Genomic DNA, 17,423 nt, shown 5'->3' with positions numbered 1-17,423 from the left:
CAGGGCTGCCCACATGAACCCCTTCCTGCTGGCACTGTGTTCCACCCCCACAAAGCCCAGGTGTGGTTCTGCACTCTAAGGTACAGCAGGGCCGAAGGCCCAAGAGACCCTCAAGATATTTGAGTTCTGTGAGGCAGGAGTGGGGAGTCAGGAACCCCTCCTTACCCTCAAGGAAAGTGAGCTCCAAGAAGCACTCACATGCTTCCCTCAGGCTTCCCTAGCAAGCACAAACAGCAACTCCTTTAGTTCTACAGCAGAAAGAGGAAACCATCCTGGCTGAGCCACTTTCACCAGCCACAGGAGGCCTTCAGAATGGCACAGACAACACATCGAGCCATAAACCAGTTGGCCCAAAAAAGTAACAAGAATTAACAGAAGTCAGTGCTGGGAACAGGCTCAGTGATCTCTTGTAAATCATTAATAAGGCTTCTATTTTTCTTTTTATTTTTCTCTTTTCCTACCTTTAAATGTCTCTCCAGCCACAGTGTGGGGGGAAGGGATCATCAGGTGTCTAATCAAGAGACACTGCATGCTGGGACCTGTAATACCTGCAAACTGTCCCCACTGCATGGAGAGCAGCTGCTGGCCACAGGCTGCACTTCTCCCCCTCTAGCCACGAGCAGGTATTGTACATGTGAAGTGAACCCTTCTTTCAGCTGCTAAGACACTCGAGTTCAAGAGTGAGGGATGTGTGTTTACTCGCCTTTCAGCAGAGATGCTCCAGATTTTCACACAGCATGCAACCTATAAAGGGGGGGATGAACAGTCCCAGATGCATTTTGGACTTGCCACCGTGAGCAGTAAATTAAGAGGAAATGAAGCTTAAAAGCAAGACAGGGCAGCCCTGAACAATGCGTGTGCCGTGGTCACTAACACACTTAGAAGTACCTCTCCCGGCAAGGCTGAGATTTGCCTTCCTAATACTGTGCTGCCTCTCTTGATGGTTAAAAAGGCCCAAACAAGAGAGAAACAAAGGCTCTTTTAAAAGATTTTTCTACTGGGAGGAAAAAAAAAAATCCCTGTGCATCTTGTTCTGGCTTTTACCCTCTCTTTTTTTTTTTAAACACATAAAATATTTTAAAAACCATTCACATACTGTTATTCAAGAAACTGGCTGTATTACTAGGGGAAAAAATAGCCCATCTCGAGAACAAAGGCTAGCTCTGTGTGTCTCTTTCTCTCTCGCGTGCCCCCTTTACTCACCTACTCCGAGTTCCATCAGCATCTGCTCCAGGGCTTTAATCTTCTTCTGTCCCACCGAGCTTGGCAGTTTCATCTGGAACACAAAGGTAACAGAGCCACACAGCTCAGAGATAGCCCTCACTCACAGCCGTCTAGTTCAAAAGGCAAGAGAGCTTTTCTTTTTATAGTGCAGGGGGAACAAAAAAAAGAAAGGGAGAGAAAGGAAAATCAAGTGGTAAGAGAGGGAGACAGGGGCTGAAAGTTTTCAGACTAGGTCTGAGGGCAGGTATTGAAAAGCCCGGTCGTGAGGGCTTTTATTTTCTCTCTCGTGTGTGTGCAAGACACGCTGTTTTACAGTTTCCATGTGTCACTGAATTAACAACAAAAGTTCTTCTAGGCTTCAAACCCTCTCCTGCGGTGCCCAGCCCATCAAAGGGCTCATTTACACAGCGGCTAATGTGCAATGCTGCCCTACTTTATTCGCTTTAGCCGGCCTGATTAGACTCATGCGCTAACAGACTCACTTCTCCTTTTACCTGCTGAGCCCCAGACCTGTGGGATTCATTTACAGAGCAGGCTTTGTAACAAAGGGGAGAGACAGAGAGAGCACAGTTACTTGACTGGCGGAAGTGTGCACACACATTTACATCGGAGCTAAGGGGCTAGGTGAGAGAGGAAGCATCAGATGTGAGCTATGAAAGGGAATTGGAGCTGGCCAGGAGAGGAAGAATGCACACACTTAGCAGGGTCCTTCCTCTGCATTCATTTGGGCTCTAGCAGGAGTGCTAGCTGCTCAGACCAAGCATTTATTAGATTACCAGCAGCACAAATGCAGCTGGCACAATATGGCAGGGAGAACAGGTTTCCAAGCCCTGCGGACATATTCAAGAAGAAATGAAAGCACTCGGCTATGCTAGAAGACACCAGGAAAGAAATGGTTCTCGTGCTGCATTGTCCAACACTCTTCTGCATGGGCACAGGCTGCCCTTCCATATCCAGCCTTGGAAAGGTGACCTCACACCTCAACCTGAGGATCCCAGTCACCAACCCAAGCTGCCCAGCAGGCCATTGGGCAGCCAGGAGGCAAGAGCCTCCTGCAGCCATCCTGCACACACCACTTACTGACCAGGGGCCCAAACCTCAGCCACGAGCCCACCAACCATGAGTCTGCAACGTGGCTGGGAATGACCTGAAGGAAGGAACATTATTCACTCCACCTTAAAACTGGCCTCTGAGGAGAGCTCCCTGGGAGGGCCTGTGGTCACCTTACTTCCCATAGGCCACAGGCAGAAGTTGCCCAAAGCAGGCAATCCAACATCAGCCTCCCAGATTAGAGCCATCTCTTCCAGTGTTCACTGCACCAACAAAAAAAAATGCCAAGAGGCTCCATCTGGAACTTCCTAATTCCTCTGAATGCAGGAGCACTGCATGCACACACACATCCCCAAATGGTGAGAGCTCTAACCTTAACTCAGCTATGGCTGTGTCCCATCAGCTGCTCCACAACACCAATGTAGGACCTGTGCAGGACCAGAAGGATCCTGCCTTCTCCATAACATCAGTTCAGCCAGGAAACCAGAGTATGGATGCCACAGAGCACCCCAGGGGAATGGGCCTTTCACAGTATTTGCTGAGAATCACCAGGTCCTTTTTGACAGATATTAGCACCACAAAAAAGACTCCAGCAAAGGACCAATAGGACTATTAGGGGAGGATTTCTAAGAAACTAGCCTGACCTAGAGAATCCAACAGGAGCACTAGAGATAAAACAAACACACACCTTCATGCAAAGAGTTAGCACAGGTAAGGACTATAGGATGCCCCTGCCTTTTTTTTTTACCCCAAAGGTCTTTGGCTTAGAGCTGGGGTTTCTGCACAGCAGTCAATTCCGTACTTCTTCCCTACTTGTAAAGAAACTGATTCTTTGTGATTCACCACAAAATGACTGTTTTAGCAGAAGAAAGGCTGTCAAAGTTATCACGTATTTGGAATTCAGTCAAGTCTTCAGCCCAGAGTCTCAACTTGAGCAGAACCTCACTAAAAGAGGTCTTCTGAGGAGCTCTGCTGCACAGACTACCTACACAGGCTCTGCTGAAAAGGAGAGGGTAGAGCCCTAAGATAAGGCAGCCCAGAGCACTGGGACAGGAGATGTTCTGTTTATTCCATGGGTGCCACGCTGCAGGTAGCAGCAGGATGCCAAGGAAGGAAAGGTCACTTTGCACAGCTTAGCAGAAGACTGAGTAGTCAGTCTAGAACATCAGGAAGATATCCCTGAAAGCAAGAGGATTCACCCCAAAGAATTGTTCTGCGCCATGAGGAACCATACAGAACATTTAAATGGGTGACATATCCAGCTCTGCCTCAGCTTGGGGATGTATGGGCTGACCTAGTCAGAAGGTACTGCCCTTAATTTGGGGGACACAATGAGCCCAGCATCTCCCCACTGAAGAGCTTGTGGACCACAATGCTTGTGTGACTATCACAGCCCTGAGAGTGTCCTCACTCCTGCCTCAACACCAGACATTGCAGCCTTTTCACCTAAAGGCAGGATTCCCTTCTGGCAAAAGCATGCTGGGCACCAAGCAAGCTTCAGGAACAAAGGACAAGAAAAGGTCACCCTTGGCTAGGCAAGGTAGACAGACAGGAGGTCTTGGTTTGTTGGTTAGTGGAAGAGCACAAGCTTTCCTCCTGGGAGGCCTCCACTAGCTCAAGCAACGACTGGCAACTCAAACAACCTGGCAAAGCCTTCAACTGTGATGTTGTGCACACCTGGATCACGTCCCACAGGAGTCTGGTCTTCACTGACACTTTTGAAGATTAGAGGATGGAGCAAGGAGAGGCAGGACAAATTAATTTAATTTCAAAGAAAGGAACACTTAAGATGCTGAGGAAGAGTGGGACTGTGAGTTTAGTTTAAAACCACATCAATTAAGCTTCCTTTTAATTCAGGCAGGAGGATCTGGCCTGCAAACAGGAAGGCTTCATTGGTTTCTCAAAGCAAGAGTATATTTTAATTTTACCATCATTAAGAAAATGTTATGATTTATGTGGCTGCTGTCGGACTAATATCTTTAGAATTTAGCTGGCTAAGCCAATTCATCTCTAAGACTGATGAAGGCTGATTGCTCTCTATGCAAAATGTATTAAAACTAAATGAGCAGTCTATTACTCAAACGCTGCTGATAATCTGTTAGCCAAGGTCCGTTAGCTGGGCTGCCTTGTTGCAAGAGAGAAGTCTTTATGCTCTGTACAGCTCTGATAAGACCAAGCTTACTTCAGGAAGCTCTTCTTTGTTCTGGTCTTTCAAGCAGATATCCAGAGAAGCAGCACAGTGCTGGAAGTGGTGCTCACTTGCCCCTCATTCCCAAAGAATAAAGCAATCTGCAGCGGCCACAAGTCCCAGCCAGCAGCCCAGAGAAGAGCTCTCTGGCGCATGACGTCTGCACTGCACTCTCTGGCTCATGATGTCTGCACAGAAACCACTGTGGTTTCTGTGGGCCATATCTCTGCATTAATGAAAACACCCCTTCAGGCAACCTTACTGCTGACACCACAGCTCCTGGGATGTTCTTGGTGTTGTCATGGATGGCGGCCTCCACAGGGGCTGAGGAAAATTATGTTCCTCAGAGAACTCCAGTGAGCAACCACAGCTTCTGAGGTGAATGGCATTTGCCCTTTTCTTTCCTTCCTCATAGTAGACTATTATTGTTATTTATTATCTTTAAAGTCCCCATATAATAATAATACCTGGGAAACAGATTGCTCCCGTCAGAAAACTGATTAGCTGGGATTTTTGAGGTTACTATATTTTGGATGCTCTTCTCCTTTGACAGCCTCTCCCTACAGCCCTCTTTGCAACACCAGCCTGTGCTTATAATTACACCAACATCACTTTTGATTTAAGGACTGTAATCCTTTGTCCTTGCTATAAACAACCTGCATTAAACACATGAACTGTGTGTACCAAGAGAAAAATAAAGAGCTACAGAAAACTGTGAGTCGACACCACAAAGCCACAGTACCACAGCCTGCCTGTGCAGAGAGAAGCCTGGGATACACAGCCTCTGCTGGAATGCACTTGGTCTGGGAGACATGGAATACAGGGCACTGACCTGCCCTGCTCTCCCCTGAAGGAGGAGGACATTGCTCCAGAGCTGGGTCAAGCAGTTTAAAAAGATCAGACCAGAGCACCCACCACACCTTCACAGCAAGGGCTGGGACTGGGGTGGACTCTGCAGTTCAATTTCTGTACAGGATCTCACCATGGAGTACCCTTGAGGTTTTGGATGATACAGGGTTTTTATTTAATGTTCGAGGCATTCTGCCAGCAAAACCTTGCTAATTCACACTAATGACTAGGAGACCTACTGCAAATTAATTGCTAATTGGCAAAATTCATTAAATTAACAAACAGGATAAGAAATAACCGAAGATATAGCCTCCCCAAACAGATTTGGTTCATTTATTTTTGTGTGCCATTCAGTTTTCATGATTTATGCTAATACTTTTAAGCATAGTTGTAAATGTATTTGAATCTATTTTAGTAGAGTAATGAAGTCTAAATAATAGCAGAGCTTGCAACACAGTCCTGTTGTGTCTCAGAGCATCACCACCCCGCAGGTAGAGGCTGTCATGGGGATCTGCAGTAGGAATGGAAGAGGTCTGCAGGATCTACAGATTCAGTCAGGGCACTTGAGTGATTGTATTTGTGTGGTCATCTTAAATGTCCTGCTCTCAATCCATCACTTTCTTCATAAATGCTCCTTTTCTGATGCTCCCAACTTCCCACTCCTCCTCAAAAAGTCTTTTTTGTGCTGAAACCTTTTGTTTGGTCTACCACCAAAATACAAGGTTTTTAAAATTAATTAGTGGTTATTTAAATATTTCACAGGTACCCTCCCTGATGCTGCACTTCATTATAATTCAATTTCAAGCTAAGTTTTTTCTTAAAATCAGCCTTCCCCAATCTGTCCTAACAACATTAACCCTAAAATCTCCACACATCTGACCTATGCCTGTACAGCTGTACCTGTGGTTTTATGCACCAGCACCAGTATTGTTCAGCATTATAATACAGCTCACTGACATTGAAAACCACCTTCCTTATGGATTTCAGCAGCAAGAAAACTTTCTCATTAGGCACTTTCTTCATGGATATCTTTAGAGTACTGAATGGTTTAGTGGATTTCCAGGAAGGTGTGCTAAAGTTTCAGATGAATAATGTTTTTTGCATTTTCTGCCTGAAGGTCAAACATTGCTGAGTTGCATGGCTCTACTCTGCAGGAGCAGAAAGCCTCCACTCCTGTACAGTTTTAAGATTCAAGGAAGGAAAGAGCCATATTAAGTACTTTAGTCTTAGAGCTCCGGAATTTGAAAAACCTCAGCTGAAAAATTCAGTTTTGGATATGAACTTGCACATTTCTAAAATTCTGAAGTGCTTCACTGAAGTGCTGCAGAAGAAAGAACTGCACAGGACATTTTTACTGGGGGGTATTTTATGCCAAAAGTACATTCCCAGAATGACACTACAGTATTTTGCTTTAAGCAGACCTGAAGATTCCCAGATAGTCCTACCCCTGCCTCTCACTACAGGCATGAAGACCAAGCTGAGACCCTCAGAAAATGGAAGTGGCTGCAGCCTCTAAGCTGCGTCTGACAGAAACAAATCAAGAGCACAGCAGTGTGCACTGTGATTGCAGGGAGGACCCTAAGACTGGCCAGAGAAGGGGGAATTCCAAGGACACTTTACCATAGCACAAGAACGTTACATAAACTTACAGATCAGACACAGCAAAGTGTAGCAACACATGCATCTAGTCTTGAATTGATGTTGCTTTTCTCTTAAATAATTTAACTGAATCTCCGCTTACACAAATACAAACAACCACAGTGACTAATTACAGTCCAATCATTATATTGGTTACACTAATGAAAGAAAAAAGTGATATATATGGAGCTCTGCACATGTTACACACAATAAAACTGGCTGATGAATGACACCCCAGACTGTGTCACTACGGGCACACAAAGGTACTAAAAGCTTCTCAAACCCAGGAATGACAAAGGTCCCTGAGGCCTCATACTGCATGGACACTGTTTGGCACTGGATGATTCAACAGAAGCAGCAACATGGAGTGTCCTTTCCAGAAGTGCAATTTATTTTACAGATCCCACTCCTGTACCCAGAGTGCTCTCCTTATACCCGAGAACCTACAAAGGCTTTGTTCCAGATGCTCTCCCACATCAATGACCTCCACAAAAAAAAAGGTGATGCACGGATTTTCCTTCTGCAATTTGACATTAACTGCCTTTTGGTTTAGCTAAAAACAAGAACGGAGGAAAAGATGTGTTGGATTCACCTTCTCTAGTTCATTCAAGATTTTGTATCCTTTGCAGTTCTCTCTAAAAATAAATACACCAATATTTTCATCTTATTTCATTCTCTACAGACAGGAGTTTGATTAGGAAATGCACCAGCACTCTCTTGGCCCTAATTAAAGGGCATATAGTACAACAAATAGATGGCAATGCCACAACATGAATTCGATCCAGCCTGCATCATTTCTTCATAAGTTTTATTCACAGAAATGAGAGAACTACTTCCCTTCTACACCTGTCAGACTCCCTGTGGAAATTACTCCCAGCCACTCTCTTGAAGAGTGCAAAACATACAACTTCACTAATGAAAAATTGCTAGCAGAAGCAACAAGCACATCTCAGCTAACTAATCCATGGGATGTTCAGACCGGGAAACATAAACTTTCCCCACCTAATAAGGGTGTGCTGATCTCCATGAGATTGATGTCAGAACGCCTTGGAGTGCAATCAATACAAAGCAAATAAATAATTAATTGCTTCAAGTAATTAAATTTATCAAATCCAAATAAGAATAACTGGTATTTTATGGAACTGCTTTCAAAAGCTGAACCTCTGAAGGGATGGTATTGATCACAGGAGGACAGACAGATGTGTCACATGTTCACTGCCAATGAAGTCTGGGTTTGCATTAATGACAGGGAAGGAACAGAGCCAGCAGCCTCCAGTGCAGGGTAAACAGCCAGCATGCTTGGCCTTGTAATTATTAGATCAAATATAGAGAATAAACATGTCTAAACACATACATACAACCCCATCTTCCTCTAGAAATATCATTCACCGTGGACTTGCAGGAAGCACTTAGTTCTCACTCCAAGGAAGAAAAAAGGAAGAACGCACACACATGCTTCCCCACACAACCACAGTAAATTCTTATTCATTAATCAGTGCTAAAAAAGTGCTCAGAAGGCTACTAAACATTTAAAAGCTGGTGAGTGTGAATATTTGAATCAATGGGTACTGAAGCTCTACTTGTAATTTTCCTTCCTTTACTTCTTTCTTAATTTGTTCAACTGGCAAATTGTCTACAAGATCCCAGTTAAGCAGATGGAGTCAGGCTGCTGGCTGGAAGCCTTTTCTGAGGGGAGGAGGCCAGCTTTGAATGACTAAGCTGGAGCATCCCTCAGTCCTTTCTGCAGACTGAGAATTCTACAAACATCTTCTCATCACAAGGTTTTGTTTTGTTTCCAGATGAGACACCACTCAAATAAATTATCTTCCAGTTCCTTTGCTTCCAACCTATGACAACTGAGCAAGGACAGAGACATGCACACCAACATGCAGGAGTGGGTACAAACATCCACCCTTTTCTATGTATCATCTTCTTTCTTAAAAGCACTGCTGCAACAATTCAACTGCATTACCAAAATCATAAGTTAAAATCCACAGACAGGGCTGAGAGAGAAGAACTTAAAACACACTGCAGAGATGTTAAGTATGCCAAAGTCAAGCACTCTGAACACAACAACAACAACAACAAAGATTAAATTTAAAAGAAAGCTGAACATACATGGTACAGAAGCACTGTGGTGAAATCAGAACAAACTCAGTTCTGCCCTACTGAAGCAACATCATGCCCAGATCACAAACATGTGGTTACTGTTTGTTTGTCTGGATCCTGGAAAAGATTCAAGTTCAACAGCTCCCATCTTCCTTTCCTTCAGGCACATCCACAGCAAAGCATTCCTTCCTCATAGCTCCACGCTTTCCCTTTAGTCTTTTCTTCACCTTTGCCTGTTCAAATTTCCTACACATCTCTCTTTTCCTCTGGCTCTTTGGCTGTCTGACCTCCCAACTGAGCAGAGCTGGTATAACAGGAAGTTTTCCAGAAGTAATGCTTAGCATATACAGTAATACACTTCTGATGTTATTTTCATAACACTGTTTTACTAAGATCAAATGCAAAGGTCTAAAATTCTTTTCAAGAAACTCTCAGAAGGCTCACCCCTTTCCAAACATCTGCTACTGCCTCCTGTTCTCAGTGGCACCAAGGCAATACACTGCCTTGAATTAAGAGAAAGCTTTTCATAATACCCAGCTTCTCACTGCCTTAGAGAAACTTGCAGTCTGTGCTGTCAGGAGGCAGAGGGAAATCCCATGCAGAGCAAGGGCACGGGGGCTGTGGCCTTCTTTGCCTGTGGCCACAGTCCCATGGAGAACAATGGGACACTGAGGCCAGTCTGACAGAAGCCAGCTTGTCGAAGTCACTGCAGAAGATTACTCTTCAGCGTCTGCTGAAGGAGAAACTTTCAGTTATGAAGAATAATGGCTGTAAGTGTCCATTAATCCTCACAGGGGAAAAAAAAACACCAGTCTTCAAATTCAGCTTGTCCATAAGATTGTGTAAGCTGTAATGACAAGGGGAATTTGAAGAGCCATGGCTATTGTCATAAAAACTACTGGAAACAAATTAAGTTGAATACAGATTCCTAACTTTTTCTTCAAGGACTCATTGCTATAAATTAATTTTAACTCAGATTTCAGACTAATTGTAAATCCTCAGGAAAAAAAAAATCTCTAATCAAAGAGTAAGTGCTATTATCCTGGGGATGATATGGTACATTTTTCACACATGACAGAGGTTGAGCCCTGATCTCACTGCGAAATCCAACTTTACCTAACCACAAAGGCATAAAGCACAATAGCAAAGTATGAAATAAAGGAGGACAACAGAAGCCTTTAGGCGAGGAACTCTTTAGGTCTTGAGGCAAAAGAACTTACTGCAGGACAGCACAAGCTTTTGGAAATAATTTTTCAATGTGCTAAGGGCAAAACATCTTATGCTGGATGTTGTCAGAGTATGAATTTCTAGAACTTCATTCCAATTCCTCACTTAGTCCTAGTCAGACTCCACCCTGATCAATTCCACATCACTGGAGATCAGAGGGTTTGCCATATAAATCCCACAAGTAAAATAATTTGGATTAGCATGGACTGTCAACTCCATAACACTTGGCACTTCAGCACCTCTTGCCAGTTCAAAAGGCCTGTGCTGACCTCATGTAATTAATTCTCCCCACCATACATCTCTGAAGCAAGTGAGTCTAATAGCTCCCATTTTAAAAACAGGGAAGGCTTGGATAAGGAAGCCAGGTGACTGGCTAAAAGCCACAAATTAATTCATTTTTCTGGCTTTGAGGTAGGTTTCACATTTCCAAATAGCAAAGTGTTGTTTTCTCACCTAGATCAGTGATGAACCATCTTTTTAATTCACAAACCACTGGCAATTCTAAGAACAGCATTTATCTCCTTAAAAATTGCAAGAAGAACATAGAAAGTTGCTCTAGGTCACTCCAGGAGCTTGGATACTGCAGGCTAAAAGATGCTGAATCAGACTGCCATGCTTCAGCTTAACACTGCATCTTGTGAGCATTAAAGGGAACAGATAAAAGCATGTAGCACCCATTTTCATGAAGGCTGGGATTTGAATTGCCTGTTTGGCGCATGAAAAGGCTGCTGGCTTTGCCAGATGGTTCCATCACCGATACATTATTGCTCAGCTTCTCTTCCAGAGGGTGTAAAAAAATAGAAAAGATCAACCATTACTTATTAGTTTTCAAAATCCAAATCAATCTCCATAAATTACTCTATTTATCTTAGTGCTGGAGAACACATCTGCCACGTCTCAATAAATCTCAACACCTGCACTGCAATCTTGCTTGTCACTGCACTGCGATTTCCTCAAGGCTGTAGCCCCTCACTCAAACACGTATCCTGCAGAGGGTGGCACTGGTACAATGAAGGGGCCTCTCAGCAGTGACCCTGCTGAGGCATCCCACCTCTAACACACACATGCACCAGTATATTAAAGCAGCAGTATCCCAAACGCATTTCTATTAACAGCAAGATCTGAAACCAGGCTGATATCAAAAGAACATTCCATAAAAACAGTCTTTTAAATGTACTGTGCCAAGTGAGGATGCCTGGCAAGGAATGTACTTATCCAACTTTGCTATAATTCAATTTTTTTTTTTTTTTGGGCTAGGAAAAAAGCAAAAAGTACTTGTATGGGCACACAGGATTTTGACATCAAAACTTCTCCACAAAACCTACCAACAAGGTTTAAGGTACTTGATATCCCAAAACCTGTGGCGAAGAGGCAGGTGTCAAGTCTTGCTGATATTAGCAATACAAAAACAGCAAGAAAGTTCTTTACTCAGGAGTATCTCTGCAACAGACTGAACATGGGGGTTTTTCCAAAAAATATCTTCTAAGATAATGTAAACAGAAAAGCTAAAAATTCTATGTGTTTATGTGTTTCTGTTTTTTTTTTTTCAAGACACAAACCTGAACATCCAGTTCTTAATCATCTTAACTAGATGATTTTTAAGGTCCTTTCCAGCCCAAACCACTCCAAAAGAACCTCTCAGCTAGTAACACACATGCTCCAAGGGGCCCATTAGATCTGGCAGTGAGCTCTGTTTGGACTAGAGAGCTCCATTTGGTTCTGTTACAGGTGTCTAACAGCAGAGCAGGCACACTAGTGACAAACACCAGCAAGTTCAGGTGCCTCTGCAAGGCAATGAGTTGGCTTCCACAGAGCCAGCATTCCAGGCTTCTGAGTCTCTACATTTATGGAATTCCTTTCTTATTTTAGAGGAAAGAACTCGACTTTCTTTAGCTATAAAAGGATGAGGAGAGAGCCAGGCAAAGTGAAAGACATTAACAGAGGTCCCATGGGAACAGGACAAGAGCCTACCCTCTGGCTCCGCAGCGTGACACCTGCAGATTTGAAGTCAGGAAACTTGATGCCAGCAGTCTCAGGAACAGCCTGAAAGAGATTGAAACAGGATGTGTTGATAGAGGAAACACAAGAAACACAACATTTCATATAGAGACTATCTGAAGGGGAAACACCGTTTCCTATGACAGAGAACCACCTGCCACAGCCACATGTCAGAGCTGAGGCAAGAGGAAAATCCCAGGCAATGGGATTCAGTGGGAAAATCCCAAGCACTTCATTGAGAAAAATACTCCAAGGCATCTTTGGAAAGCTCAAACATTTTTGGTCAGTTGGTTTAAATGCACTGCTCTGCACAGAGACTTAAATCCACCCACACAGAAACCCTGACCCTACATGGTATTTATACATATTTGCACAGTATCATCCTTATCCAACTTTGACCCATTTCACTGATCAAAACAGCCCAGGACTTCCCTAAATCTTGCCTTTTGACTGTAAACTCTCAAAGGAATGAGCTGAGAAACCTCTGATCTGTACAGACCTGAGGCCACTAATGAGGATGCAAGGACTGCCCCCTCCCAGGGAGGCCTGCTGTTCATACACGTTTTGCCATTTGTCCACTCATTAGACAGTTTTCTTTCTTACTTCGTACTTTAAGCACAGCATTAAAATGCAGCAAACTTCCATGTTTCTGCTGCTAACAGTAGAGCATACAGCTGCATTTCAATGAAATGGAAAAAAAAATAATGCAACCCCTTATAAATCTATGCTGATGAGCAAAGCAAAAGGTGAGCAGACTTTTAAACTACTAAACCAGGCTATCTGTGCACTGAATAGTGTGGGTTCCCCTGAATGGGTCAGCAATACTTACGATTCAAGCTAAGAATAGCCACAACCTCTGCAAAACACATGCACAATTGTGTTTTTCCATAACCAAATCACCTCGAATTTCCCCATTTCTTTGGAGACAGCATTTGCCTTGCTGCTTCCAGATTTCTCTGCAGAGAGGCTCTGCAGCTTGCTCTTTCTTTGTTCCAGACAGGGCTGAGACAGCCAGGGCTGCCCCAAGATCATAAGAGATGCTGAAGGACAGTGACTCAATTTCTCAAGTTCCCTGCCAACAACTCTCACATCCCTATCAGCTGTCTCTGGGTCTTGGTCTTGAGGTGGCACCCTGCAAACCACTCTGCATGGCCAGGCATTAAGATTATTTCAGTTATCTATTGTCTGTCCAATGAACAGAGCACCTGGGAAAAGACTCCTAAACTCAACCATGGAGGAAAAAGTATTCTCTAACTACCAACAGTGCTAATGAACTTGTAGAGATGACTTTGATCTTTGGCAGGATACAGCCTCCCTGCTTGTCTTATTAGAGACAAACAAGGCTGCAATCAAAAACCAATCTTCTGTGCTTCCTTTACACGAAGGCTGGTTTCCAAACTCCCTGAACTCTGCCCCTCAGCCTGTTGCTGAACACCCTGACACAAGCAGTGTGGGGAAATCAGCATCACTGCCTCAGCCAAGCCAACTCTGACTTGCATTCAGCAATAAGCAATTAAATGGGTTCTTTTGCCTCATGTGCCTGTACAGCCTGTACATGCTGTAAACGCTTCAACCTCAATTGACTCTTTGCTAAATGATTTTCCTTTGTTGAAATGATGCTGATGCAGCTCCCGATTCAAATTCTTAGTTAAAATGCAATTTTTTCTTAACATTTCCTGGCTATAGTTGGTAATTGACTCCTAATGGACTCTGTCATGGTTGAAATGATGCTAGTGCAACAACAGAAACTGCTTCTCTGCCCACCCTGGTGTGCCTGTGCACTACATGCATGCAGACAGGCCCCAGCCAACATTTAGGGGTGGCCTCCCTTGCCTTGGCACCCTCAGTATCTTTCCAGCCCCATTCTCTAGCCCTTTTTTTTTCATTCCCACCAGTGACAAGCTGCCTTCTTTACAGGGAGATATGCCAGCCATGGCTGAGCTTTCCCAGAACAACCCTTTAGGGAATTCAATGTACAAGGTGCCCAGTGATATTATACTCATCACACAGCAGGGACACACATGGGACATGACACACCAAAAGAGTGTTTCAGGAAGTGGTGGCCATTAGGCACACTTCAAGCAATAACTGTCTAGAATTCACTGCTTCTCCCCCTCTCTGTACAGAATCTTTTGGAGGAAAATGACTCAAGTGCTCTCTATTCACAAGGTGGAGGGACAGGAATTCCCAGGGACTCACTGGAAATATCCGAGATTTTTTTAACAGTCCTTCCCCACTGAAGGTGCTGAATTTAGATCAGTCCATGTTGTCCTCCTCTTTCCAGTAAGGGAAACCGAGGTAGCACCAAATGTGAACTGAAAGCTGTGTTCTGGGCCCCTTAGACTGCAGCTCAGCTCATGGAGAAATAGCAATAGCTCCCAGAACACAAGAGTCCCGCAGCAGGGCTGCTCTGATCACAGCTGAGGATCAGGATAGAGGCATGCACTGAGCTTGGGAAGATGCTGCTGAGATCCAGGAGCTGGGGAGGAAAGGAAAACTTGAACTAGAAAAATAAGGCAGGTGAAAGACAATGGGTTTGTGGGCCAACCGTACACAGCAGTAACAGAATACACTTGGAAGAAGCAGGGAGACAGATGCTTCTCCTTGCCACAATGCATTAACAGTTGGCATTATTTCATCCCTTTTCTCAGGCAGGGAAAGAGAAACAGGACTTAAACCAGCATTTTTCAAATGGGAGAGAGACCGAGAGCACATCAGGGGACTCTGACAATGGCTGCCTTACACCAATCTCCCTTCCAAAGATGTAACCAAAAAACATCTGCCAGAAGGCAGCCAGCAGTTACTCCCACCACCCTGAAAGGGCATGATCCCCATAGGACTGCTGCAGAAAATGTTACTCAGCCAGAGCATAAACAGGGTAAAGGGGGAAAAAAAAGAAAGATAAATGTTTACAGGCTTCTCTGTCTCCTTCTTCTGTGGCAGCTTCTTCTTGGGAGCCTTGCGCTCAGCACGCCTCTGCTCAGTGGTGGTGTCAGCAGCTGTGATGAGCTTCTGCAGGTCTTGGGTTCTCTTTTCTCTCTCTTTCTTCCTGGTTTCAATTTTACGGAGCTCCTGGATGAGGTATTCTTCTTCTGCCACCTGCAGACCAGAGCACGTCAGGGCAGTCAGAGAGCAGAGGAGGCCTGGCAAGGCAAGGGGGCCATCTACCGATAGCAGCTCTGCCCTGGGCCAGCCCGGGAATGATTTTATGCTCCTGCCTAACTTCTTGGATTTGTAGAGCATGCTATAATCCATAACCTTACCCTGTACGCACGGCAGTGCCACTCTACAATCTGACAGGTCACAACATTTATGATGCGCCCTTCAACAATCCATAAATTACTAATCCCATCTTCCAGAGACCAAAAGCACAGAAGGATTAAAAAGCCCGAATATGCTGTAGTTGCAAATACAGTGTTGTGAAAAGAAAAAAACTCCCCTCCCCAGTCATAGCATATAGAACCTAGAGCAGCTATGCCTAGTACTGACACCTGTCAGTGGGGTGAAGAAGCAGAGTAAGTCACATATGAACTTGTCCTTGGAGGGAACTGAAAAGGCTCTCCCCCAGCCTATGGAGAACACACTTTCTTAATCTCTGAACTGCAGGACCACTACATAGCTTCAACATAGAGAAGAACTAACCACGTAGATTTAGTCTTTGATGCTTTCTGGAAAGATTTTTACTCTCAAATAAATAATTCTCTCTCCACAAGACTCTGGTACTCATAACAACATTGAGAATTTGCTTCTGTCAGAGGACTAATACAGTAAGTGTCACTGAGAAGGTCCAGAAACCATTATGCTGCTCATGTAGGCCTTTCTCCTGGATAGTCAGATTTCTCAATGATTGTCCTTTTAAACTCCTTAAACGGACATTAACCCGACAACAAAAGCTGTACTCAGGTGTTGCTTCTTTCTTATCCAGCCCTTCTTTACCTTTCCCACCCTCTGGCCTGCATCATACACCTACTGATTCAACTTATCAATCTTCTGGAGAAGTGATGCTCTCTTCCACAAGTTACCTGCTCTGGTGTCCTATTGTACAGCCTTTCCAGCTGTTCCTTCCTTCGTCTCTCATGGCCAGCATCAAAGACTGGGATTTTTAGGTCTGTGCCCGGAGCTGCACGAATGTTTGCCAGCTTGGCACAGATGTGGTAATACCGTTCCTTCAGGTCCTCCACTGACCTTTTCTGTGGAAGACATCACAGGATGACAACATTATAGAAGAAGTAAGCAAAACCTTGTGCAGTAGCCACCTAAGGACCACAAGTATGTGTACCCACATACAGTACAAGAGAGAGTACCTGGGAGGAAGGCCTAGCAGGGACCCTTACAGCTGCCAGGGGAATGACAGGGAAGGAGGAGATTCTCAGTGAGCTGCATGAATTAACTGCCACAGGTTCACAGCTACCACTTTAAAAATACCCACCAAAAGATCCAACAGTGCTGAGGGTTTAGAGACAATACAGCAGTACAGCATCCTGAGCAGTGAAGATAAAAGAATGCAAGGAGAGTTGAGAGGAGAAAGCCTGCAAGCAGTAAACTGCAAAAAATGTGCAGGTCTCTGAGTTGCTCCAGATGATGGTCATTCAAGTCACAGCCAAGGTATCAGCACCATCAATTCACTGCCCATGATTTCATGAACTGAGCTGTGTTCCATAAACCAAGCCCAAAAGATGTTTGGGCTGCTCAGCTGGGCATACTCTTTGTTATTTTACTTTGCTCTTCATGTGAGCATTTCAGAGGATAACAAAGAGCTGGTCTGTAGATGTCACATCATTCCCTATGTAACCAGGAGGCATGAAACCAGTATAGTAGATCAGCAATCATGACTCCAGGGTTGCAATTTCAGACCACTGATGGTCCGTGTTTCACAGCAGAGATGATGGAAACCTGCATCATGTCAGACCACAAGTCAGGAGCAGCACCAGGGAGAAGTCCCAGCCCCCAGGGTTCACTGGCAGATCCTTCTCCAAGGGCCTAGACTGAAATCCAGAACACCTAGCCTCCTCAAATGAACTCCCTAGCTGCTTATCTTCAAGGAACAACGAGCTGTTCTCCTAGCAGGTGCAAACCTTCTGACTTTCTAATAAAACGCAACAGGGAATGAGAACAAGTCACAGTGGATTTAATTACAAAC

The 17,423-nt window shown here is 44.4% G+C and overlaps 1 protein-coding gene across 2 annotated transcripts in view; it reads right to left on the bottom strand.

Annotated features, from left to right (window-relative positions):
- Positions 1-17,423, bottom strand: part of DMAP1 (DNA methyltransferase 1 associated protein 1) — a 29,970-nt gene that overhangs the window by 4,105 nt on the left and 8,442 nt on the right. For both annotated transcript variants that reach the window (XM_041483545.1, XM_041483544.1), the window contains exons 6-9: positions 16,306-16,473; positions 15,197-15,382; positions 12,257-12,328; positions 1,204-1,276 (exon numbers count right to left, since the gene is read on the bottom strand). In XM_041483545.1, coding sequence (XP_041339479.1) covers positions 1,204-1,276; positions 12,257-12,328; positions 15,197-15,382; positions 16,306-16,473 — 499 coding nt within the window. The remainder of the gene's footprint in view (positions 1-1,203; positions 1,277-12,256; positions 12,329-15,196; positions 15,383-16,305; positions 16,474-17,423) is intronic.

The sequence above is a fragment of the Pyrgilauda ruficollis genome, unplaced genomic scaffold (assembly GCF_017590135.1).
Source record: "Pyrgilauda ruficollis isolate IOZ18807 unplaced genomic scaffold, ASM1759013v1 scaffold6, whole genome shotgun sequence".
NCBI classification, from domain to species: domain Eukaryota; kingdom Metazoa; phylum Chordata; class Aves; order Passeriformes; family Passeridae; genus Pyrgilauda; species Pyrgilauda ruficollis.
This window is presented reverse-complemented; position numbering and strand designations above follow the sequence as displayed.